General features: G+C 41.9%; 1 protein-coding gene across 3 annotated transcripts in view; it reads right to left on the minus strand.

The window, feature by feature from the left end:
• Polr3g (RNA polymerase III subunit G) overlaps positions 1-20,608 on the minus strand; it is a 37,047-nt gene that overhangs the window by 2,901 nt on the left and 13,538 nt on the right. For 2 of the 3 annotated variants that reach the window (XM_048423945.3, XM_048423956.3), the window contains 4 exons: positions 14,223-14,282; positions 11,788-11,838; positions 8,356-8,438; positions 3,192-3,335 (listed from right to left, as the gene is read on the minus strand). In XM_048423945.3, the coding sequence (XP_048279902.3) occupies positions 3,192-3,335; positions 8,356-8,438; positions 11,788-11,838; positions 14,223-14,282 (338 nt within the window). The remainder of the gene's footprint in view (positions 1-3,191; positions 3,336-8,355; positions 8,439-11,787; positions 11,839-14,222; positions 14,283-20,608) is intronic. The other variant, XM_048423958.3, reaches the window with a different exon arrangement.

A 20,608-nucleotide genomic window follows, 5' to 3' on the forward strand; every position in this document is an offset into this window, starting at 1 on the left:
AAGATTTTTTTTTTTACCAAGTAAATCCTGGATGACATTAAGTGCAATGATAGCTTGCATCCACACTGAGATGCTTAGGGATGAACTGAAAGAGTGCAATGCTGGGGCTTCTTTTACTGTGATCCAGGATAGACTGGGGCATTGAAGGACAAGGAGGAACAGGCAGGGAGCTGATGTACATATGAAGAAAAAAAACATTGGAAAACTAGCTATGCAGTGAAGAAGCATGGTGGTTCCCACCTGCAATTCTAGCACTGAGAAAACTGAGGGGAAGAAATGCTGACTTCAAGACCAGCCTGGACCACACACACACACACACACACACACACACACACACACACACACACAGCAAGACCCTGTCTCACCCCTGACCACATTCCCCCAAATCTCTACGTCTCTGCTATTGATAGTGAAAACAGATGACAATTCTCAAAAGAAAGCTTTCTGAAAATCAGCTTTATCTTACAGGTTTTCTTTGCAAACATTTGGAATGTCTATCCATCTCTGTACATTTTATAATACTTTGTCTTCCCTAAATCCTGCACGTTTATGCTTCCTACACAAACCGTCTGTGGCGTCCTAAAGTTGGCCTAGCCTCTTCGGATGCCAAGAATTCCACAAACGTCCAGAAACCAAGCTGACACTTGTGGCCTTCACACTAGGGGAGGCTGATAGGCAGAGCAATCAAATGAAGCTACCTAGTAAACAGGGTCTTGGTTCTGTGTGTAGGAAAATACAAGCAACGAACTCATTCACACAGCAAGGAGGAGAAACCCTGGCACACTCCCAATCAGGCAAGTAGCACTTGTCGGGTACTTTTCCCAAGTATGTCTGGTGAGACCAATGCTCACACTGAAATGTCAGCAATCTTGATGCAGGCATGTTTGGGGAGCCTGCTGACACCAATGGCCTGATTGGCTCTTGGCTTTCCCCTGAGCGCCAGGTTTATTCAGAAACTGAATATTCAAAATACCAGAAGAGAAAGAAGCATCTTCTTTAACATGTGTTACCAGATGATGCACTACACTTTACTCGCCAAAATAACGTTTATCAAGTCTCAATTCAATGAGTAAATTAATTACCATAAAATTTCAATTAATTAATTGATTAAAAAGAACAATGAGAACTTTAAAGACAAGCTCTAAGGGAGGTCCCTTTCTAGCCCTCAGTCAGCCTCATTTCTCTGTAGTTTTGTTTTTCTATTAAATACAGATATATAAACTTTGTTTACTACATTATCGCCCTAGCTGGCCTGGAAACGCCCTATGTAGACCAGGCTGGCCTTGAACTGAAAGTGCCAGAATTAAAGGTTTGCTCTACCACCCAAGCCGATGAACTTGTAATTGTTACAACTAAAACTTAATTTTAACACACATGGTCTAGACTCAATGGAAGTTGATTTTATCAAAATAGCATTTCCGAGCTGGGCACAGTGGCTCTGACTTATATTCCAAGACCTGGGAGGTTGTGATGCAGGAGGACTGCTACAAATTTGAAGCTACCCTGTGCTGTAAAGTGAGTTCCAAACAAGCTGCCAACAGATTAGGTCTTCTCTCAACACACACACACACACACACACACACACACACACACACACACACACACACAGCATTATAAAGTCAGCTTTGTCTAGAATATTGGCATCTGCCATCCAAACTTAATACCTCTCCAATATCCCTGTTGTGACATCAAGAAATGGTTCCGTATATTACTGTGTATTTTCATATTAACAGTTATTTATTTATTGTGGGGGGAGGGGTGTGCATGGATGTCCTAGTGTGCATGTGGAGGTCAACGGGCAACTTCCGAGTCCATTCTCTCCCCCACGTGAGCACTGGGGACGGAGCTCATCAGGTCTGGTGGCAAGCACCTTTACTCACTGAGCCACCTTTAAGGAGTGAACTTACCAGTGCCTTTGAACTACTAGTTGCAAGAAATTTTCAAATATGATCCATTGTAAGCAAGTGAGTTTTCTAAAATGCAATATAGTTAACATTGCCCATTAAGAATCCTTCAGTGGCTTACCATTACATGGAAAGATAAAGTCAGATTTCTCAGCCTGGCATTCAGGACCCTAGTGAACCGTACTGTGGTCCTTTCTAACCCCTCGAGTCCGGCTGACTTACCTGGTCAGTGTCAGGAACACCAAGCCGCTCTCAGCACCTACCTGCAGGCCTTCCCTGAAAGTTCCCTCCCCTAGAGCTCACTGACTCTCAAGGTTTTACTGGTTCCCTTGTTTTGTTGTCTGACAAGGTCAGGCTGGCTGAAGATAACCTTGAACTCCTGATCCTCCTGACTCCACCTCCTATGGGCCTGGTTCGTGCCCTTACAGCCTCCTGTTCTACACCACAGAATTATTCTCTGTGTTCTAACTGGAATGAATTCAGCCACATAAGGCTGATACTTCATAAGGCTGATACTTCCGGGTTCTAGCGGCCACGCACGTGCAGACAAGCCCTCAGGCAGAAGTGCCTAATGGCCCCCTGGGATGTTAAAGGGTTTACATCCGTGGGTTACATCATGACTCAGCTAAACCCTTGCACGCATGCATGGATTATATCATACACGTATGACTCAGCTAAGCCCTTGTGCGCATGCGTGAGCCCGTCATCTGTATGACGTAGACACGTCTACCCCCTGTGCGCATGTGCTAGGCAGCTTTTAAAAGCTGGACAGGCCATCTTCCTCTCTCTAATAAACTCCTAAGCGGGTTTGTTGCATGTTCTGTGTTTCCTTCTTACTCGCACCAGGTAGTTTCAGTAACAATTTTCTGTTTGTTTCCTTTGTAGAATAATTTCCATGAAGGAATGGTTATCTCTTCTTCTCACAGTCTCATGACCAAGCAAAAAAAATCAAGCATACTCCTCAAAGTAAAAAATCATTATATACAGCTTGGTCATGGTGGTGCACTTGTTTAATCCCATCACTTGGGAGGCAGAGGCTGGCGAATCTTCCTGAGTTCGAGGCCAGCCTGGTTAACAGAGCGAGTTCTAGGACGGGCTCCAAAGCTGCAGAGAAACCCTTTCTAGAAAAAAAATGAATTTCTGGATCTATAAACTTGGGTTTTTGTTTTGTGACAAAGCCTTACCACATAGGCCCAGCTCCTCACACCCCTCCCGCTTCATAGACTAATATATTATGCCATAGATAACTCTGAAGCAGTTAGCAGCTGCTCTATCAGCAGATTTTACCTCCTCTTGCTCCTCTTCATCGTACTCCTCCTCCTCGGAGTTGTCGCTGTCTTCGTCGTCACCATCTTCATCTTTCTCTTTGCTCCCTTCTTTGTCTTCGTTTTCCTCATCCGATCTTTCGCCATCACCTCTCTTTTCCAGTTCCTGATAAAGTGAGATTCATTAATTCCTATGGAGACAATTGTTCTTTGACCTACACACCCAGCCCAAAGAGAAGACTTATGGATTATCTTAGGTTACTCCTAAATTAACATGCCCGCCAGTCTCTCACCTCAGAAACGGAGTCACTTCAGTTCTGTTAGTTAACCCGGGGTTGGAATTCTAATCCACAACACCCTCTTTTCATGATTCCTATCCTGATTCCTCCGAAAATGTGGGGTAGGGTTTAGTTTATCCCCTTCTGTAACATCAGGGGCCGGCTTGTTGGGGTATCTGTCCCACCCAGTACCCCACAGTCGGCAAGTCCCAAGGAAAATCAATCACACAGAGATTGCTATAAGTTATAAAGCTGATTGGTCCATTAGGTCAGGCTATTTACTAGCTCTTATAACTTGTGTTACCCCATTATCCTTATCCATGTTAGCACATGGCTCAGTACCTTTTCCAGCGGGGCAGGTTACATCTTTCCTTTCCGGTGGTCTGGGCAGGTGTGGGAGAATTGTCTATATTCTGTCAATCATGTATTTTAATAAAACACTGATTGGCCAGGCAGGAAGTATAGGAGGGTCAACTAGACAGGAAGTGGAGGCAGGGCAATGAGAATAGGAGAAGGCTAGGGAGGAGGAAACTTCCTCAGCCACTCCTGCGCAGACCACCGAAGAGGCAGCATGTAACTTGCCCAGCTGAGAAAGGTACGGAGCCATGTGGCTAATGTAGATAAGGATAATGGGGTAACATAAGTTATAAGAGTTAACAAGAAGCCTGACCTAATGGGCCAATCAGTTTATAACCTTATGGAGTCCTGTGTGTGATTTCTCTTTGGGATTTGCCGGCTGTGGGGTACTGGGCGGGACGGAAACCCCAATAAGCCAGCCCCCTCATGTTACACCCTTCCCGTCTCCTTTGTCTCTCATTACTTCCCATTCCCAAGAATTTCTGCTTCATGATATATCTGGAAGGTTGAGAGTAAGGGATTAAAACACACATCACTGACCACAGCAGCTGTTATGAGCAAGTCTAGAAATAAGGAAGAGACAGAGTTGGGAAGCCATGACTGCAGGAGGGTTCTTGTTTTCTACTTGAAAAACCACCATGCCATCATCTCACCATTTTAATTTTACAAATGCCTCATTATTACCAATTATTTTTAAAAAATATTTATTTATTTATTATGTATACAATATTCTTTCTGCATGTACACCTGCAGGCCAGAAGAGAGCACCAGACCTCATTACAGATGGTTGTGAGCCACCATGTGTTTGCTGGGAATTGAACTCAGGACCCTTAACCATTGAGCCATCTCTCCAGCCCCCCAATTATTTTTTTAATTGACAAAGGTGACCCATTTTTATGATGGTCACTGTCAGTTCCCTAAGTTGGATGACCCTACATTACATAAGTTACAGAATTTCACAGGTTTTCTATGAGATGGGCACAATAATCATTTTGCATATTCATAATTAGGGCTTCACATGAGTTAATTTCAGGTTTGTCTTAATACAGTAATTAGAAGAGTAATTAATAAATTAACCAACTTTGCCGATTGATTATTCATGAACAGAAGGCATATCTTATATCCAGAGGATCTACAACTTAGCTCTTCTTTAACTCCCTGAATATTTAAAAATTCTTTTAATTCCAACTTTAAAGGAAGAAGTTCAAAGGCAAAAAAAGAAAAGACAGCTTTAAACAGACCCAATTTAAATGAATTAATTTAGAATGCCTGTGTTTGAGTGTGAATGCGTGCATGTGTGTGGACTTGCGTGTGGAGACCGGAAACTGACATTGGATATCTTTCTCAGTCACTCTCCACTTCATTTATTAACAGAGGTTCTGACTAGTTCTGCCGGCCTCCTGCTTGCCTTAGGGATCCCTTCTCTCTGTCTCCCTGGTGCTGGGCTGACAGAGAACTGCAGGGTCCCTGGCCTTATGTGCATGCTGGTGCAGAGTTCCAGTCCACTGTGAGTGCTTTAACTAAGTGCATAATATTCCATTTTAAATGCATTTCCAGCTACAATACAATGCAGGCAGAACAAACTAAAACCAAGACTGGCACACTCACAGGGCGATTTAACAAGCCTTGTGTAGCTTTGGCAGTTACTACAACAATGTCGTGAAATCCCAAGCAAACAGAATTTTCAACTTCTGAAACATTCGAGACACACACATGATGTTACATTAATATTGGTTAATAAATGGTATTGTGTCTTTTCTGTTTTCACCAGATCACAAGTAAGAAGGCCTACCACTAAATTCAATTATACTGGAGGGGAAATGCTATATTTATTTTTTTCTGTAAAAAGTATATTCTGTTATCTGAAAAAAGTCGCTAATTATTTCATAATCAGAAACAAAATTGTTTTACAAAAATGAACCACAAACCTATTTTTTTTTTTAAAGTACAGCATTCATTCACTGTGCTGTGAGGACCAGAGATCTGTTATTTCTATGGTTACCAAATCAAACAGGTCAAGCAAACAGTCTCATCTTTATCTTTACCACACACACCCAAGTCAGGCAACTGCACAGGAGAGGTAGATATGTGACTTTTATACAGCTCCAAGGACAAAGACGCTGAGTCATTACTTCATTCTTTTCAATGAGCTAACTGCCTGGCTCTTCCACTTAGCAGCCTACGTTTTCTCTTCCATGAGACTGAAGTACTTAAACTTACTCTATAGGTTTAAGGAGGAAAGAACCAATATAGCATAAACCTCTCGGAAACAGTTAAGATGCAGCCCCAGAACAGGTCTAGCTTAGACACTATCTACACAGGGAGACTCCTTGTGTGCCGCAGACAGTGTCCTCCAGAGAAAGTACAGCCAAAGCCTGCTTTATGTGCACTTTATGTGCATCTTCTAGAACTCAAAACTTGACCAGCAGGCAGGGTTCGTGGTCCATAAATCCCACTAATTATTCCACCTAAGTAAACCTGACAGTTATTACTAGTCCTTCATTGATCTTCCAGATTTTACATTTTAAACATATTGTCATCTGGCTCAAGTACTGTACAAAAACAAAATAGGAAAACTAGGAGCTACCGTCAAGTATATGTGCCAGAGAGGTCAGCAAAAACACACTTTGAACCATCGACTTTCCTCTGTAAGTAAGGAATAAAACAACCTACCTGTCTGCTCCACACAGGCTCTTAAGGACAGAGTGCAAGTGCACATAAAGCGCTCATCAAATGGCTAGGCATGCACACATTCTCAGTCAGCCTTGCCGCAATTGTCAACATCAGTGCACACAAGCACAAGGGTTTCATGGTGGAACCCTCAGGGAGATCAATATGGCAACCACTAACTCTTTTATATGAGACATAAAATGATTGCTCAACAGTTCTACTTCCTAAAACTACTCTACTCATGTGTGTAATGGTCTGCCCTGTTCCTTTAAGAGACAAGCCCTGCCCACTCCCTCCTCTGTGCTCTGAGAGCTGAGACAAGTGGATCTTCCTTCCACTTCCAGCCTGAGCTCCTTCCTTTCTGTCTCTCTCTCCCTCCCTCTCTTCATCTTCCTTCTCTCTCCCTCTCCCCTTCCCTTTGGTAACCTGCAGAGGCTCGAGGCCCCTTGTGGGACCGGCTGATCCGCTGCCGTTCCCCTTTGGGGAACGATGCCGTTCTATTCTTACCATTATAATGTGAAATGACATACTAGTGAGGACTAGTGAAAATTTTAAACAACTGTGGTTCATTCTAACATTGTTTTCTGCGACCAATGAAAGAATGAGGGAGCTCTGTACAGCTGGACATGGAACCATGTTCATGGCATCTTATTAAGAAATAAAATAAAAAATGCAGAAATGTGACATACTATCTTTGTTATTAAATGGGGGAATTCAGACTAGGTACCTGGCTTGGCTCTGTTGCTCTTGCAGAGGCCCCAGAGGATATGAATCCTGCTTCTGACCTCCAGACACCAGGCACTCATGTGATGCACATATATACATGCAAGCAGATCATACACATAAAATAATAAAATAAGTTTTAAAGATTAAAAAACTTTACGGGGGGAAGTTTTGTATTTTTTTTTTATAAGTAACGTATTTCTGAAAGGATATGTAAGAAATGCATGGTTTTGGAGTTCACAACAAAGAAAATAAACATACAGACAGGGATGAGAGAACACATTTTTAAGGAACTTACCTAAACTTTATTTTGCTTAATGCTAGAAAAATAAGTTCCATAGAGTACTAGCTTCCTCTCAATAGAATCTTCTATTTATACTGCAAAACCCTTGGGGGAGTGATGTAGATGGGCCTTCTGTCTATGTGTTATTTTCATTGGTTAATAAAGAGACTGCCTTGGCCCTCTGATAGGACAGAAAATTAGGTAGGCGGAGTAAACAGAACAGAATGCTAGGAAAGGGGCAATGAGGCAGACACCATGGAGCCAGCCACCAGGTCAGACATGCTGAATCTTTCCCGGTAAACCACCACCTCGTGGTGCTACACAGATTATTAGAAATGGGTTAATCAAAATGTGAGAGTTAGCCAGTAACTAACTCTCTAGAGATAATGGGCCAGGCAGTGTTTAAATGAATACAATTTGTGTGTTGTTATTTCCGGGGCTAAGCTAGCCGTGCGGGAGCCGGGCAGGACGAAAAGCAGGCCTGCCCGCAGCTCCTTACTACAGGGGAGGGGACGGAGAACATGTACATTGACCAAAGGAAAGCAAGGAATTACATCTAATCATGCCAGTGGTTCATGCTTCTCTTGTGCTCCCCCAGACTCCAGCCTAATAAAGGGGGTGTTAAGGACACAGCAAAAAGAAAGCCTGGCATTGGGAGTGGTGCTTAACGAGGAAGAAGAAAAGACAGCTTAGGAGAGATGCGCAGGCAGGAGTCCACGTTTGCTCAAACACAGGGGAGCTCTTTCCTCCACACCTAACTTAGCATCAAGCTCCCTTCTGCCAGCCCCACGTTATTAAAAAGATAAGACTGACAAATAAAGGAAGTATGGCCTTTCGTATTTTTTCCCCGCTCATGTTTGTAACTATAACCTTACCTCAATTTTTTTCAACACATCTGCAGAGTTAATGAGTGAAGAACCTCTGTATGCATCTTTGGCCATTTTGGATTTTGGATCCACTGGAAGGAAACAACCAGCAGTTAGCAGATTCCACAGGAACGGGGGTCCCCAAGCTCTCCTCACACCAGGCAGCCATATCATTTCCAATGTAAATTAAGCTCCTCCCACAAGATCACCACACCTTACCAAGCTCAAAACAAACAACAATCACTTCACATGATATTTTTAACAACTACAACCAGGTATATCTTAACTAAGCACTGAAACGTTAGTCTTAGAATTATTATCACCGGAGACAGACTCCGCTGTAGGGTGACCTGAGACTGATGCCCTAGGTTAACAAGTGGAGGCCCTGCAAGGGTTCCTGTCACTCGTCAGCCGCGAGCATCTCAACAGGTGTGAAGCAAACAGAAGGGCAGGGTAAGGCCGCACCGGCTAACGGGGCAGGGATAGGAAAGAGCTTGCACTCAAAGGCCACGAGAATTGGCTTCACATGGAAGACTAAAATGCTTTGCTTGTCACTTCATACACATGAAATGGCATGTTTCAGCAGCCTCACGAATCATAATTTGTTTTACTCTAAGCAAATATTCCTCTTTTGGATTATTCTAAAACAGTACGGAATAGAGGATTAGTTCATATGAAGATTCTGCCAATTACTAAGGAATTTTTATAAGCTATAAAATTTTTCATGATGGGGAGGAATGATGACAGTTCTTTGCCAAAAATCAAACTAAATACAACAACAAGAAGAATAAAATTCCCAGGTAGCAGAAATAGGGCTCAGAAAGGCTTCATTGTGTTAGAGATGAGCATTTAACACAGAGAAGGACTTTTAGACTGCCTGGACGGCTCAACTGGTGGATTGAAAGGCTATCATGTCAAAACAAATGAGGAGCCACTGACCTTAGCGTTCTTGAATTAATGCAATTTTTTTAAAAAAGAGACTTCCTATGCAGAACGAAGAGAGAAATGGGCCAGGCAGCGATACTGATAACAGGGGGAAGCAACCAGGAGAAGAGTGGACCTTCCTCCTGCCCATTTTAATAGTTAGAAAGGTTGTAGAAGGAAGAGCGCGTATGTGAGGTGTGCGTTAAGTGTGTACATATGTATTTAAACTGGAAGAGTCTCTATTTCATTTAAAGTGCATGTCTATTTAACTTGAAGGGAAAATATTTTTACATGGTACTACTATCTTTTACACTCTGGTTTTTCATTAGCTAAATACATTGTTTTTGTGATAAAGCCTAAGTGCATAAATGATACTGATCACGTCCCCATGGACCCCCATCTGTAGCAGACAGAGATCTGAGAACACACCTATTTTGCAAATCACTAGAGCTTTATACAGTAGTCTGGTGACAGCTTCTGTTGGCAAGGATTTCCATTTGAAAAAAGGAAGTCAAGAATTAACTTTCCCCCACCAGGTTGTGTTATTTCCAGTTGTGTGCAGTGTAGTTGTGCTTTTCCCCCCTTTTGTGGTGGCCTCCATGGATCCATGAAAGCAGACAGAGATAGAGGGCTGGAGGGGGACCAACCTGCTTCTAACAGATATCGTAAAAAACAAGTTCAAGTATGTGCACATGTAAAAAAAAAATGTTAACTACGGATAATTTTCACATCAACAGGGATTAAAAATAGTCTTTCTGTGATATTACTGACTTGGTACTTCTCCCCTGAATGTGAGTGTGTGTTCATGAAGGAAGTATTAAAACCAAAATAAGGAAAGAAGAGTGGTATAGAATCCGAGACTTCTTGATAGTAAGGAAATTAGAAACTATGGGTCTGAGAAAAACTCAGTGATTGGGACTGGAGAGATGGCTCAGTGGTTAAGAGCATTGCCTGCTCTTCCGAAGGTCCTGAGTTCAATTCCCAGCAACCACATGGTGGCTCACAACCATCTGTAATGAGGTCTGGTGCCCTCTTCTGGCCTGTAGGCATACATGTAGACAGAATATTGTATACATAATAAATAATACTAAAAAAAAAAGAAAAACTCAGTGATTAAGAGCACTTCCTGCTTGATCCTTTAAGATCTATAATTCCTTCATCTTCAGACTGTGCCCTGCTCTCTCCGTCATCTACTTTTGCCTTTGATATTTCATTGGTTCTCCTGATCTCTCGTCCTTCCTGTGCTGATGAGCACAGTCTGGCTTCACAGTCCACACCACCCCATCAGCACAGTCAACACTCTAGGTGCATCTTTAAAGCAACAACAAATAACAACACACCTGAACCAAACTTGTGATTTCACCTCCATAAGCCTGTCTTCCTCCAAATCCCTGCCACTCCATACCCCAATGAGCCCCCAACCATCCTTCAGGGGCCACTCCAAATGCACTTCCTCAAAACCTTCCCCAAAGGACATGTGGTTTGTTTCATGTTGTTTCTGTGAGTGTGCATGCCCATGGGTGCTCACTTGGAGACCAACAGTCACTGGGTGTCTTCCTCAATAGTGTGCCATCTTATTTTGTAGACAGCATCTCAGTGATCCTGGAGCTCATGGGGGCTTTACAGGGGCTGTGCCTGCAGCGGTGCCGAACGTTTGGTGTGTGATGGAGATCTGAACTCAGATCCCATGCATAAGCAGCAAGCACGTTATTACTGAGACGTTTGTCCTGTTCCTTTCATGTTTTACCTCCACCGAACTGCAAGCATCAAGAGGCAAGGGCAGGCCCACCTACATCATGGGCTCTGTTTGCCATGGCACACTGTCTGGTAATAGCAGACATTCTATTATTTATTGACTGGAATTACTAAAGAACAAACATAAAATATACACTTTGGTATCTTTCTTTCTTTCTTTCTTTTTTTTGTGTGTGTTTTCGTGACAGGGTTTCTCTTAAAAAACCTGGTTGTCCTGAATTTCACTTTGTAGACCAGGCTGGCCTAGAACTCACTGAGATATGCCTGTCTCTATCTCCCAAGTGCTGGGATTAAAGGCATGAGCCACCACCACCCGATCACTTTGGTACCTCTTTAACTAAAATTCTCTTTTATCACCTCCTCAATTTTTCCTAGTTCAATTATGCCTTTCTTTTTTACTGATAAATAGTTCACTAACCCTTTGGGAATTTCATACATGTATACAGTATTTTTGTTCCTATTCACCCTCCCTTCCTAACTCTTCCCAAATCCACTCGCATTCTCCTTTCTGACTTCATGTCTTCTTTTTCTTCAGTAATCCGCTGATTCATCTGTCGCCTGCCGGTGGCCACATCCTTAAAGAAAATGGATGCTCCTCCCCGCAAAAGCCAACAACTGTCAACGAAATTAATTCAAGAAAACAGAAGGTCCAAAACATCAACGCTGAAATCATGAAATGTCAGGCATACGTCAGGAAAAGATCTTGCAGTGCTGAGTTTAAGCAATGACCCTTTCCACCTGGACTACAGTTAGTCGGTGTACCTTTTTCGCCTCTTTTCCTTGGCCTCATCTCTTGGGGAAGTCTTCTCCAGTCTATGCGTACAATAGAAAGGATAGAAAAATCTCAGTTTCCTTGGAGGCTTTGGACCTAATTATTTAAAAGAACATAATGGCAGCTGCTCATGCCAAGACAGCAAAATTCCTTAGTGTCTGATTGTACAGAGTGAACCCGGAACATAACAAAACAAATACAAACAGAACGGACAGCAACATAGTTTCTCCTGTAAAGGAAAGGAGTTCATCAAACAGCTTTGAAATGTTGCTATAAAGTGTCTTGGAAAGAAATCTCATGCAAATTCCTTGTGAATGTTAATACCAAGGTCACAACTGTCTTTGTTAAACATTATTTGACTACTTTGTATTTTGTAAGTTATCTGTTGATTATATATATATATTATATATACTTAAATATGTATAGTAGCAATTTTTCAATAGTTAAGGGATGCAGTCAACTCAATACATACAAAATAAATAATTTTAACAATATTTGAAATTTTTCAGCTAAAAAACTAGTAGCTGTGAACATGTAAATTCTCTCCAGTAAATGACTTTCAGCTGCACTAACTAAATACTTTAATTATTAACTTTATTTTAATTTTGTGGATGGTGCTAGAAACTGAACTTGAGGCTTCATAGGGCCTCATATATGCTAGGCAAGTATTTTACAATCCTTAACCCCGTTTTTAATTTTTAATAAGAGAAGTAAATATAAAACTGAAGCTATATAAATACAGATGTATAGGTGCTAGAGAGGTGGTCCGGCGGTAAGAGCACTTCCTGTCTTTCCAGAGGACCTGAGTTCAGTTTCCTGCACCCATGCTGGGTTGCTCACAGCCATGTGTAACTCTGATGCTCTCTATGGCCTCCTATGTCACCTATACACATGTGGTATAAACACACACAACACAAATACATCAATTAATTAAAATATTTTAAATATTCAAAAAAGACTTAAAGAAACTGCTAATAAAGACATGTCAGTGCATCTGTACAAACTTTCATCACCTTACCTGCAGTGATAAATTTTGCCTTGAATATATTTTAATTTGAAACCACTCAGACCACAAGAACGCACGCAAAAAGGATGATCTGGGAGATTTCCACCCTCGCCCTACAGCTTAAGCTCAACCCGTAACATGAGGACAGCGGCACCCTCCTGAGTGAGCGCAGTTTCCACAAACACTGCTCTCAGAGCGGCCGATGTCTGTGTGAGAGACCATGGCAGGTTATTCCAATTCTATGGCAACCAACTGTTTTCTGTTTACAAAACAGTCCGATTGAATGATGTTCCCTCTGAAGCCCCCTCCATCCTGTTGATTGTAATGCTTCTGAAAGCTAACACAAGCTGTCAGGCATGTTTCTACTGAAACAGGATGTTAGCAGCTAAAACTTGCCTACATCCCCTCAAATAACAGAAAGACTCGTGAGTTTGGGTTAAAATACCCTTCCGGTTGGGCGTTTACTTTCTCCTTAAAAAGTCTCAAAGCCAGAACTCGTTAGGAACCTCATTTGGTTAGGGTACTCACAGACCATGGAGGAACCCTAAAGTCAGCACCCAGCACCACACTGAACTGCCTGAGATAAAGCAGGCCAGGGGCAGACACAGAAGGTCAAAGGTTAGCCTGGGATACACGAGACACTGTCAACAAAACAGGGCAAAAAGCCTGAAATCCAAAAGGCTGGCCTGGTGTGGTGGAGCACTGTAGTGAGGACACTCAGGAAGCTGAGGCAGGAGAATCGGGAGTTCTAGGCTGACAGGGACTACATAGGGTAAATGATGTCTCAACAAAGAACCAAATATATATATATCTATATCTGTGTGTGTACGTACACATATACAAATATATGTGTATGCATATATGTAAGTATGTATATATAGTATATATTTTATGTGTATACTATATACATATCATATATTTACATATATATTATGCACACACACACACATATATATACATACACATATATAAACCAACTACAAAACATACTTCAGGACATTCTTGTTACAGTGTAAAAATCTTAGTTTCCAAATGATTTTCATTACTAATTAATTACAGGAGAAGGAAAAAAAAGACTCTACTTTCCTTCAGCTAAAAACAAAGAAAAAAACCTAAGAACCTAATATATTTTTTGTGGTCTTTAAGAAGTACTCCAAGGGGCTGAAGAGATGGCTCAGAAGTTAAGAGCACCTGCTCCCCATCCGAAGTTCGGTTTCAAGCCACACCAGGGGGCTCACAAGCACCCAGAAGTCCTGTGATGCCAGCTCCAGGACGTCTGACTCCTTCCGGCCTCTGTGGGCACCCTCACAAACATGGCACACACACACACACACACACACACACACACAGATACATGCATAAATAAAAGTAGGACCAATCTTTTGAAAAAGTATTTTAACATGGTCAGTTTCACAGTACCTGGTATCCATTCCTCTTTGTACACCTTCATATATCTTTTACTGTACCTTTCAATATTATCTAGGGTGAAAAAAGAAAAAGCATTTACTAGAAACAGAAAAACATACTCCATTCTTCAAAATAACTTACATCACCAGTCTTTTATTTTCCTATATTTCCTACATTTGTATATTACATATGTAACAGAACCAACATTCACAAGTTCAATTGGAATAACATGGTTATAAACATGGCAAGAGCCAAGGCGGGCTAAGGAGAGATGCTAGTCTTGAACCTGGCACTCGGAACGAGACAACCCGCCTAGCCCTGGATTAGGAGGCCATTCCCGGACAAAGGCAGTGATCTACTCAGCATCTTCTATGTGCCTGTGCTACTGGCCTGCAGCTCCCACATTTAAACTTGGTCTAACTGCGGTATATAGATACCTTGGTCAGCAGGGCAAATGGCTCCTCTAGCATTTCATATATGCAGAGTCAGGTTGCGAGGTTCCTGAATGGGCAACTTTTCACAGTGGGAAGAAGGGTAGAGAAAGGAAAGCTGAGCATGGTGCGAGGCTACCTGTTTGGGGAATAGAGTGTAGCGGCTCTGAGCCTTCTACAAAGCACTAAAAGAAGCCCTACAGATATCGTTGGAACTTGCCAGCATCAGCGGAGCCATGGCTTTGTCTTGCTTCTAATTTGTCAGCTTTGCCACACAATGCTTTTAATAGCCCCAGCCTGTCCACAAGCAACACAAGCTGGTAAAGAGAGCCGTAACACAGACGTTTGAACGCTTGGCTCCCCATAAAAAGGAGCTCAGACTTCAGGAACTGACTGTAATGACATACAGCTATACCCACTGATCAGAGCCTCGTTCAGCCCACATCAGGGAAGGCTCTGCTTGAACTAAATAAGAAACAGCAGAGACCCAAGAATTGGGCAATGTGCAAGCGAGAGACAGACAGGGATGCATGCACAGGCACACACACACACACACACACACACACACACACACACACACACACACACACTTTGGAGCCTCAGTCCTGACTGGGATGTCTTCAGCAAACTCCTGCCTTCAGGCTCAGAGAAAGATAAGGAAAAGAACAGACCAATTGGAAGAACTAGAGGCGGTGGACGACTCCAGGCAAACAATGTCTTCCAGACAGAGCAAGACTGGTGCGTGTAAGAACTCACAGAATGTGGCAGCACACGCAGAGCCTACACAGGTTCAAAACACACGGGGTTCCAGGCGTTTTGGAAGAGGGGGAAGTGGACATAAGATCCCAGCCCTAACCAAGAAAATATTCGCAACTGCTACCCACTGGCAAAGGGAAAAATCAATTTTCTCCTGTGAGTCTCACTGGGTATATCAGCCATACTCCAAGGCAGGCCCCATGCCCAGGAGTAGCTGGCCAAACAAAATGTTCTCATTGGTACTTTTGTGTACTAACTGTTTTGTTTTAACATTTTTGGTCTTACTGATCTTTCACCTGTTTATTATAATTGTTCTTTTGTGTCTTTGTGGGAATTTTTCTGTTTCTTGCCTTGTTTGGCTTTGGTTTGGTTTCTTGGTTGTTGGGGGTTTTGTGAGAGGGAGAAAGAAAGAACGTAAAGTTGAGAAGACAGAAGTGGTGAGGGGCTGGGAGCAGTTGGGGAAGAGAAAAAACAAAATGTATAAAAATTTAATCCAAATAATCCAATTAAATACAGATCTAAACAGAATTCTCAAGAGAAGACTCTCAAATGGCAGAGTAATACTTAAGGAGATGTTTAACAATCTTAGCTTAGAGAAATGCAAATCAAAATGACTCTGAGACTTCATTTTACACCTGTCGGAATGGCTAAGATCAAAAACACTGATGACAGCTTATGCTGGAGAGGATGTGGAGTAAGGGGAACACTCCTCCATTGCTGGTGGGAGGGCACACTTGTACAGCTACTTTAGAAATCAGTATGGTGGCTTCTCAAAAAATTGGGAATCAATCTACCTCAAGACCCAGCAATACCACTCACTTGTGGGCATATACCCAAAGGATGCACACTCAAACCACAAGGTCACTTACTCAACTATGTTCACAGCACACTGGTTATTATATTCATAATAACCAGAACCTGGAAACATTCTAGATACCCCTCAACCGAAGAACAGATAAAGAAACGTGGTACAATTGTACAAGGGAGGATCACTCAGCTGTTGAAAACAATGGCACGAGGAGACCCGAAGACAAATGAATGGCACAAAAAGAAAAATCATCCTGAGCGAGGTAACTCAAGCCCAGAAAGACAAACATGGTATGTACTCACTCATAAATGGATATTAGCTGTAAAAGATAACCAAGCTACAATCCACAGACCCAGAGAGGATAGGTAACAAGGAGGGCCCAAAGAGGGGGTGAGGGGGAGTTGGGACTCAAGGATTTCCCTAGAAAGGGGAAATAGAAGAGATCTCCTGGGGGCAGGTGGGGATAGGAACAGGAGGGATATGGTCTGGGAGTGGATGAAGGGGAAAGGTACTAAAAGAGGTTATTGGGGGGGTTGGGGGGTCAGGCAGAAACCTAGTGCAAAGGAAACTCCCAGAAATCTACAAGGACAACCCCAGCTCAGATTCCTAGCAATAATGGACAGGCAGTCTGAACTGGTCATCTCCTATAATCAGATTGGTGACTGTTCTAATTGTCATCAGAGAGACTCCATCTAGTAACTGATGCACCCACAGCTAAGCATTGGGCTGAGCTCCAGGATTCTGCTGAAAAGAGGAAAGATTGTTCAAGCCAAAGGGGTCAAAGTCATCACAAGGGAACAACAGAAACAACTAACCTAAGCTCAGGAGCATGCAGACTCTGGACCAATAGCTAGGGAGCCTAAATGGGACTGACCTAGGCCTTCGATATATGTGTAGTTTGGTCTTCTTGTGGAACTCCTAGAGATCTCTGAGTTCGAGACCAGTTTGGTTTACAAAGTGAGTTCCAGAACAGCCGGAATTGTTGCACAAAGAAACCATGTCTCAAAAACCAAAACAACAATAACAACAACAGCAACAACAATAAAAAAAAAACCCAAAAAATCCCAAAGGACTTTGATGGCTCACACTTTTAATAAATAAGGAATGATGTCTATTGTCTTCCTCTTCTTCTTCTTTTCTTTTTTACTTAAAATGACAAGCACAAGTGACCAATAATTTTAAAAATTCCATGTAATCTACTTCTATTTGCTCACTGTCTCTGTCTTTGGTTTTGATTTCAGCATTTCTCCATTTACAAATCAGAGGATAAATTTTGGTGCATAAACATCAAAAAGAAAAAATAAGGTCACATGCATTTAAATGAACAAGATAATCAAATTACTATAAATTCTCTGATGATATGTATCCTTCTTAAAGATTTACTCCATAAGGAAGATATTTCTCTTTAATTCCTAAAGAATTAAAATTTTATACTGACTGGTTTTTATAACAGTGACAATCCATCCGAGGCCGTGTCATCTGAAGACTCTGTCTGTGATTTTGCTCAGACACTGTGCCTACCATCAGGTGTAAGGGACTTCTGCCCATCTGAGCACTCACTTCTGACTCATGTAATAATTGTAAGACATCTTCCTTTGTAACTTTTACTCTCCTTGGCTTTACTAAGAGAAAGCAAAATTTTGAATTCTCAATTTTATTCAATGAGTGTTAAAATAAAAAGATGAAAGTTTCTGCAAATTTCTTTCATATTTTCTTTAAAACTGATGATGATATGGTAGTGCATGCCTTTGGCTGCAGCACTTGGGAGGAAGAGGAAGGAAGAGTTCTGTGAGTCTGAGGCCATCTTGGTCAATATAGCAAGCCAGAAATACATAAAGAGATCCTATTTCAAAAACACAAAACAAAACAAAAAACCAATGAAACACACAAAAATAATCCCTGGAGTAATTCTTTGATTGGCATAAAAGTAAAACTAAATGCATGCTGTAGAATAATCGTTCTGAACATTGTGTAAATTACGCTGTGGTTGGTTTACTAAAGAAGTTGACTAGCCAATAGCTGGACAGGATAAAGTTAGGTGGAAAAAACAGAATAAGGACACTGGGAAGGGGGGGGAGTAAGAGGGAACACAGAGAGAAAACAGGGGGTGCAAGATGCTAGAGAGGCAAAACCACCAGGCAGAATGTAGATTACTAGACATGGAAAAAAAAAAAGTCCGTCTATGGATGCAGAAGATGCTGAATGGCTCATTCATGCCTTTCTCCAGCATCCCTACGTCAGATGCTCAGTTATCAGAACCACAGTGCTGCACACTGCGTTAGGTGCTATCTGTGATTTCAGGCATCCTCTGGGGTCTTGGAACATATTAGCCATGAATAGAGAGAGGGGAGACTGCTGCGCTGTGTGTGCTCCCACACACACACATGAGTGCATCTTACTGAAACTGCACTTGAACCGCAGTGCTTTTTAAAGTGTACCATATCAGAAAAGAGAAGTGGATAGGACGATACAGAAAGCTTCATTTCTATCAACTTGGGAAAATCCTATATAGAACTTTCTTACGGGATTAAGCAAGTAAGTACGAATCTTTTTATGTTTTATTATGTAGTTACCAAGAATAAAGTACCCCCTTGATCCTGATCCAGACCATTTACTCCCACAGACTAATAACCTGTTCTTAATGACTGTGGTGGCCTGAATGTGAATGGCTCAATAGGCCCACACGTTTGACGGCTTGGTCACCAGGTGGTGGAACTCTGGAAAGGATTAGGAGCAGGTGTGCCACTGGGGTGGGCTCCGCGGTTTCACAAGCCCACTCAATCTCTCTCTCTCTCTCTCTCTCTCAACTTGTGGATCTCAGCTACTGCTCCAGCATGACATCTGGTTGGCTGCCCCCATACCGATCATGACCGGACTCTCTGAAACTATAAGCAAGCCCCCAATAAAAAGTTTTCTTGTAAGTGGCCTTGCTTCTGGTGTCTTCTCCAGCAACAAAAGAGTAACTAAGCCAGTGACCCGCCCCTAAAAGACTCACATAACTGTTTGCATGAGCTGATAACGCTTTTCAGTTAGGCATGCATTTTAATAAACACACACCCCAGTAGCTAAACATGTCTCCTATCTAAAGAAAAGTCAGATTTTCATAGGATTGAAGTATAGCATGCATTGCCAATTTTTAAAACAAAATAGTTATTAGTTATTTTTAAAATATATAAAATCTAATTTTATTTTTAAAGCCAGACAAAAGAATGCGACAGAATCAAGAAAGAAAAAAAATCTCTATTATTGAGGTAACATTTATCAAACTATTATATACACTCAAGCAGATAAGTCACCAAAATTAAACTTGCCCAATATGCTTCTTATAAAGAGATGTAATAACAAATGGTGATATTTTACTTGTGATCCAACAAAGTTAGCCACTCCTTTAATCCCAGCACTCAGGAGGCAGAGGTAGATGGCATCTCTGTGAGTTCAAGGCCACCCTTGGCTATGTGAGATCGATCCAGTCTAAAAGAGAAACAGAGCCAGGTAGTGGTGGCTCACACCTTCAATTCCAGTACTTGGGAATCACACGCCTTTAATGTCAGCAGTAGGAAGATGGAGACAGGAAAGGATATGGCTGGGTGGAGAGAGGAATATGAGGCAGGAGGAGACAGGAGCTCAGGCACTCAGTGCAAGGACCTCCCTTTCAGTTTGAGGACTCTGTAGAGGTAAAACTAGTGGCTGACCACTCTGCTTCTCTGATCTTTCAGCTTTCACCCCCTAATACCTACTCCGGGTTTTCATCATTAAGACCAATTAGAATTGGTGTTACAATAACATCATCTATACATTTCCTTTTTGACTCAACCAATGTAAATTTCTAAGGAAGAAAAGGAAGGAGCGAGGGAGCGGCTCTAACACTAACGGCGTGAGCTGACACTACGCGAAGTTCTCAAGGCTTAATCAGGCTGTTTTAAGAACCCAAAGACGATATTGATCTCGCTGGCAGTCAATACACTTTTATTGGGCTTCAGAAGTGCTCATAAGCAAGCTCACTTCCTCCAAAACCACTTCCCATTTCTAGTCTGAGACGGCTGAGCCTGCTCAGAGTGCAATTCCTCCTCTGTGCCCTCGGTATCAAGAATAAACACACATTTGATATTTTATGTCCTCACGATATAAGAAATAAACCAAACATCAAGGTTTTTTTTGTTTTAGCCTAAACTGTCAATAATCAAAGGCATCCATTAAAAAGTTATGTACAGTGGCAACAATCATAGCATCGCACTGATAGGCAAAAACAAACAAATACATAAATAAATAAGGAAGAAACACTCCATTCTGACAGCAGGAAGTTAGTGATAACTAGTGTTTTATCCACATAATGGAATAACATAACTATTAGGCCATATTGTCTAAGACCGCTAATGTTTTAAAAGGCTGATATTGCATGATAA

The sequence above is a fragment of the Myodes glareolus genome, chromosome 15, assembly GCF_982192425.1.
Source record: "Myodes glareolus chromosome 15, mMyoGla1.1, whole genome shotgun sequence".
Taxonomy (NCBI): domain Eukaryota; kingdom Metazoa; phylum Chordata; class Mammalia; order Rodentia; family Cricetidae; genus Myodes; species Myodes glareolus.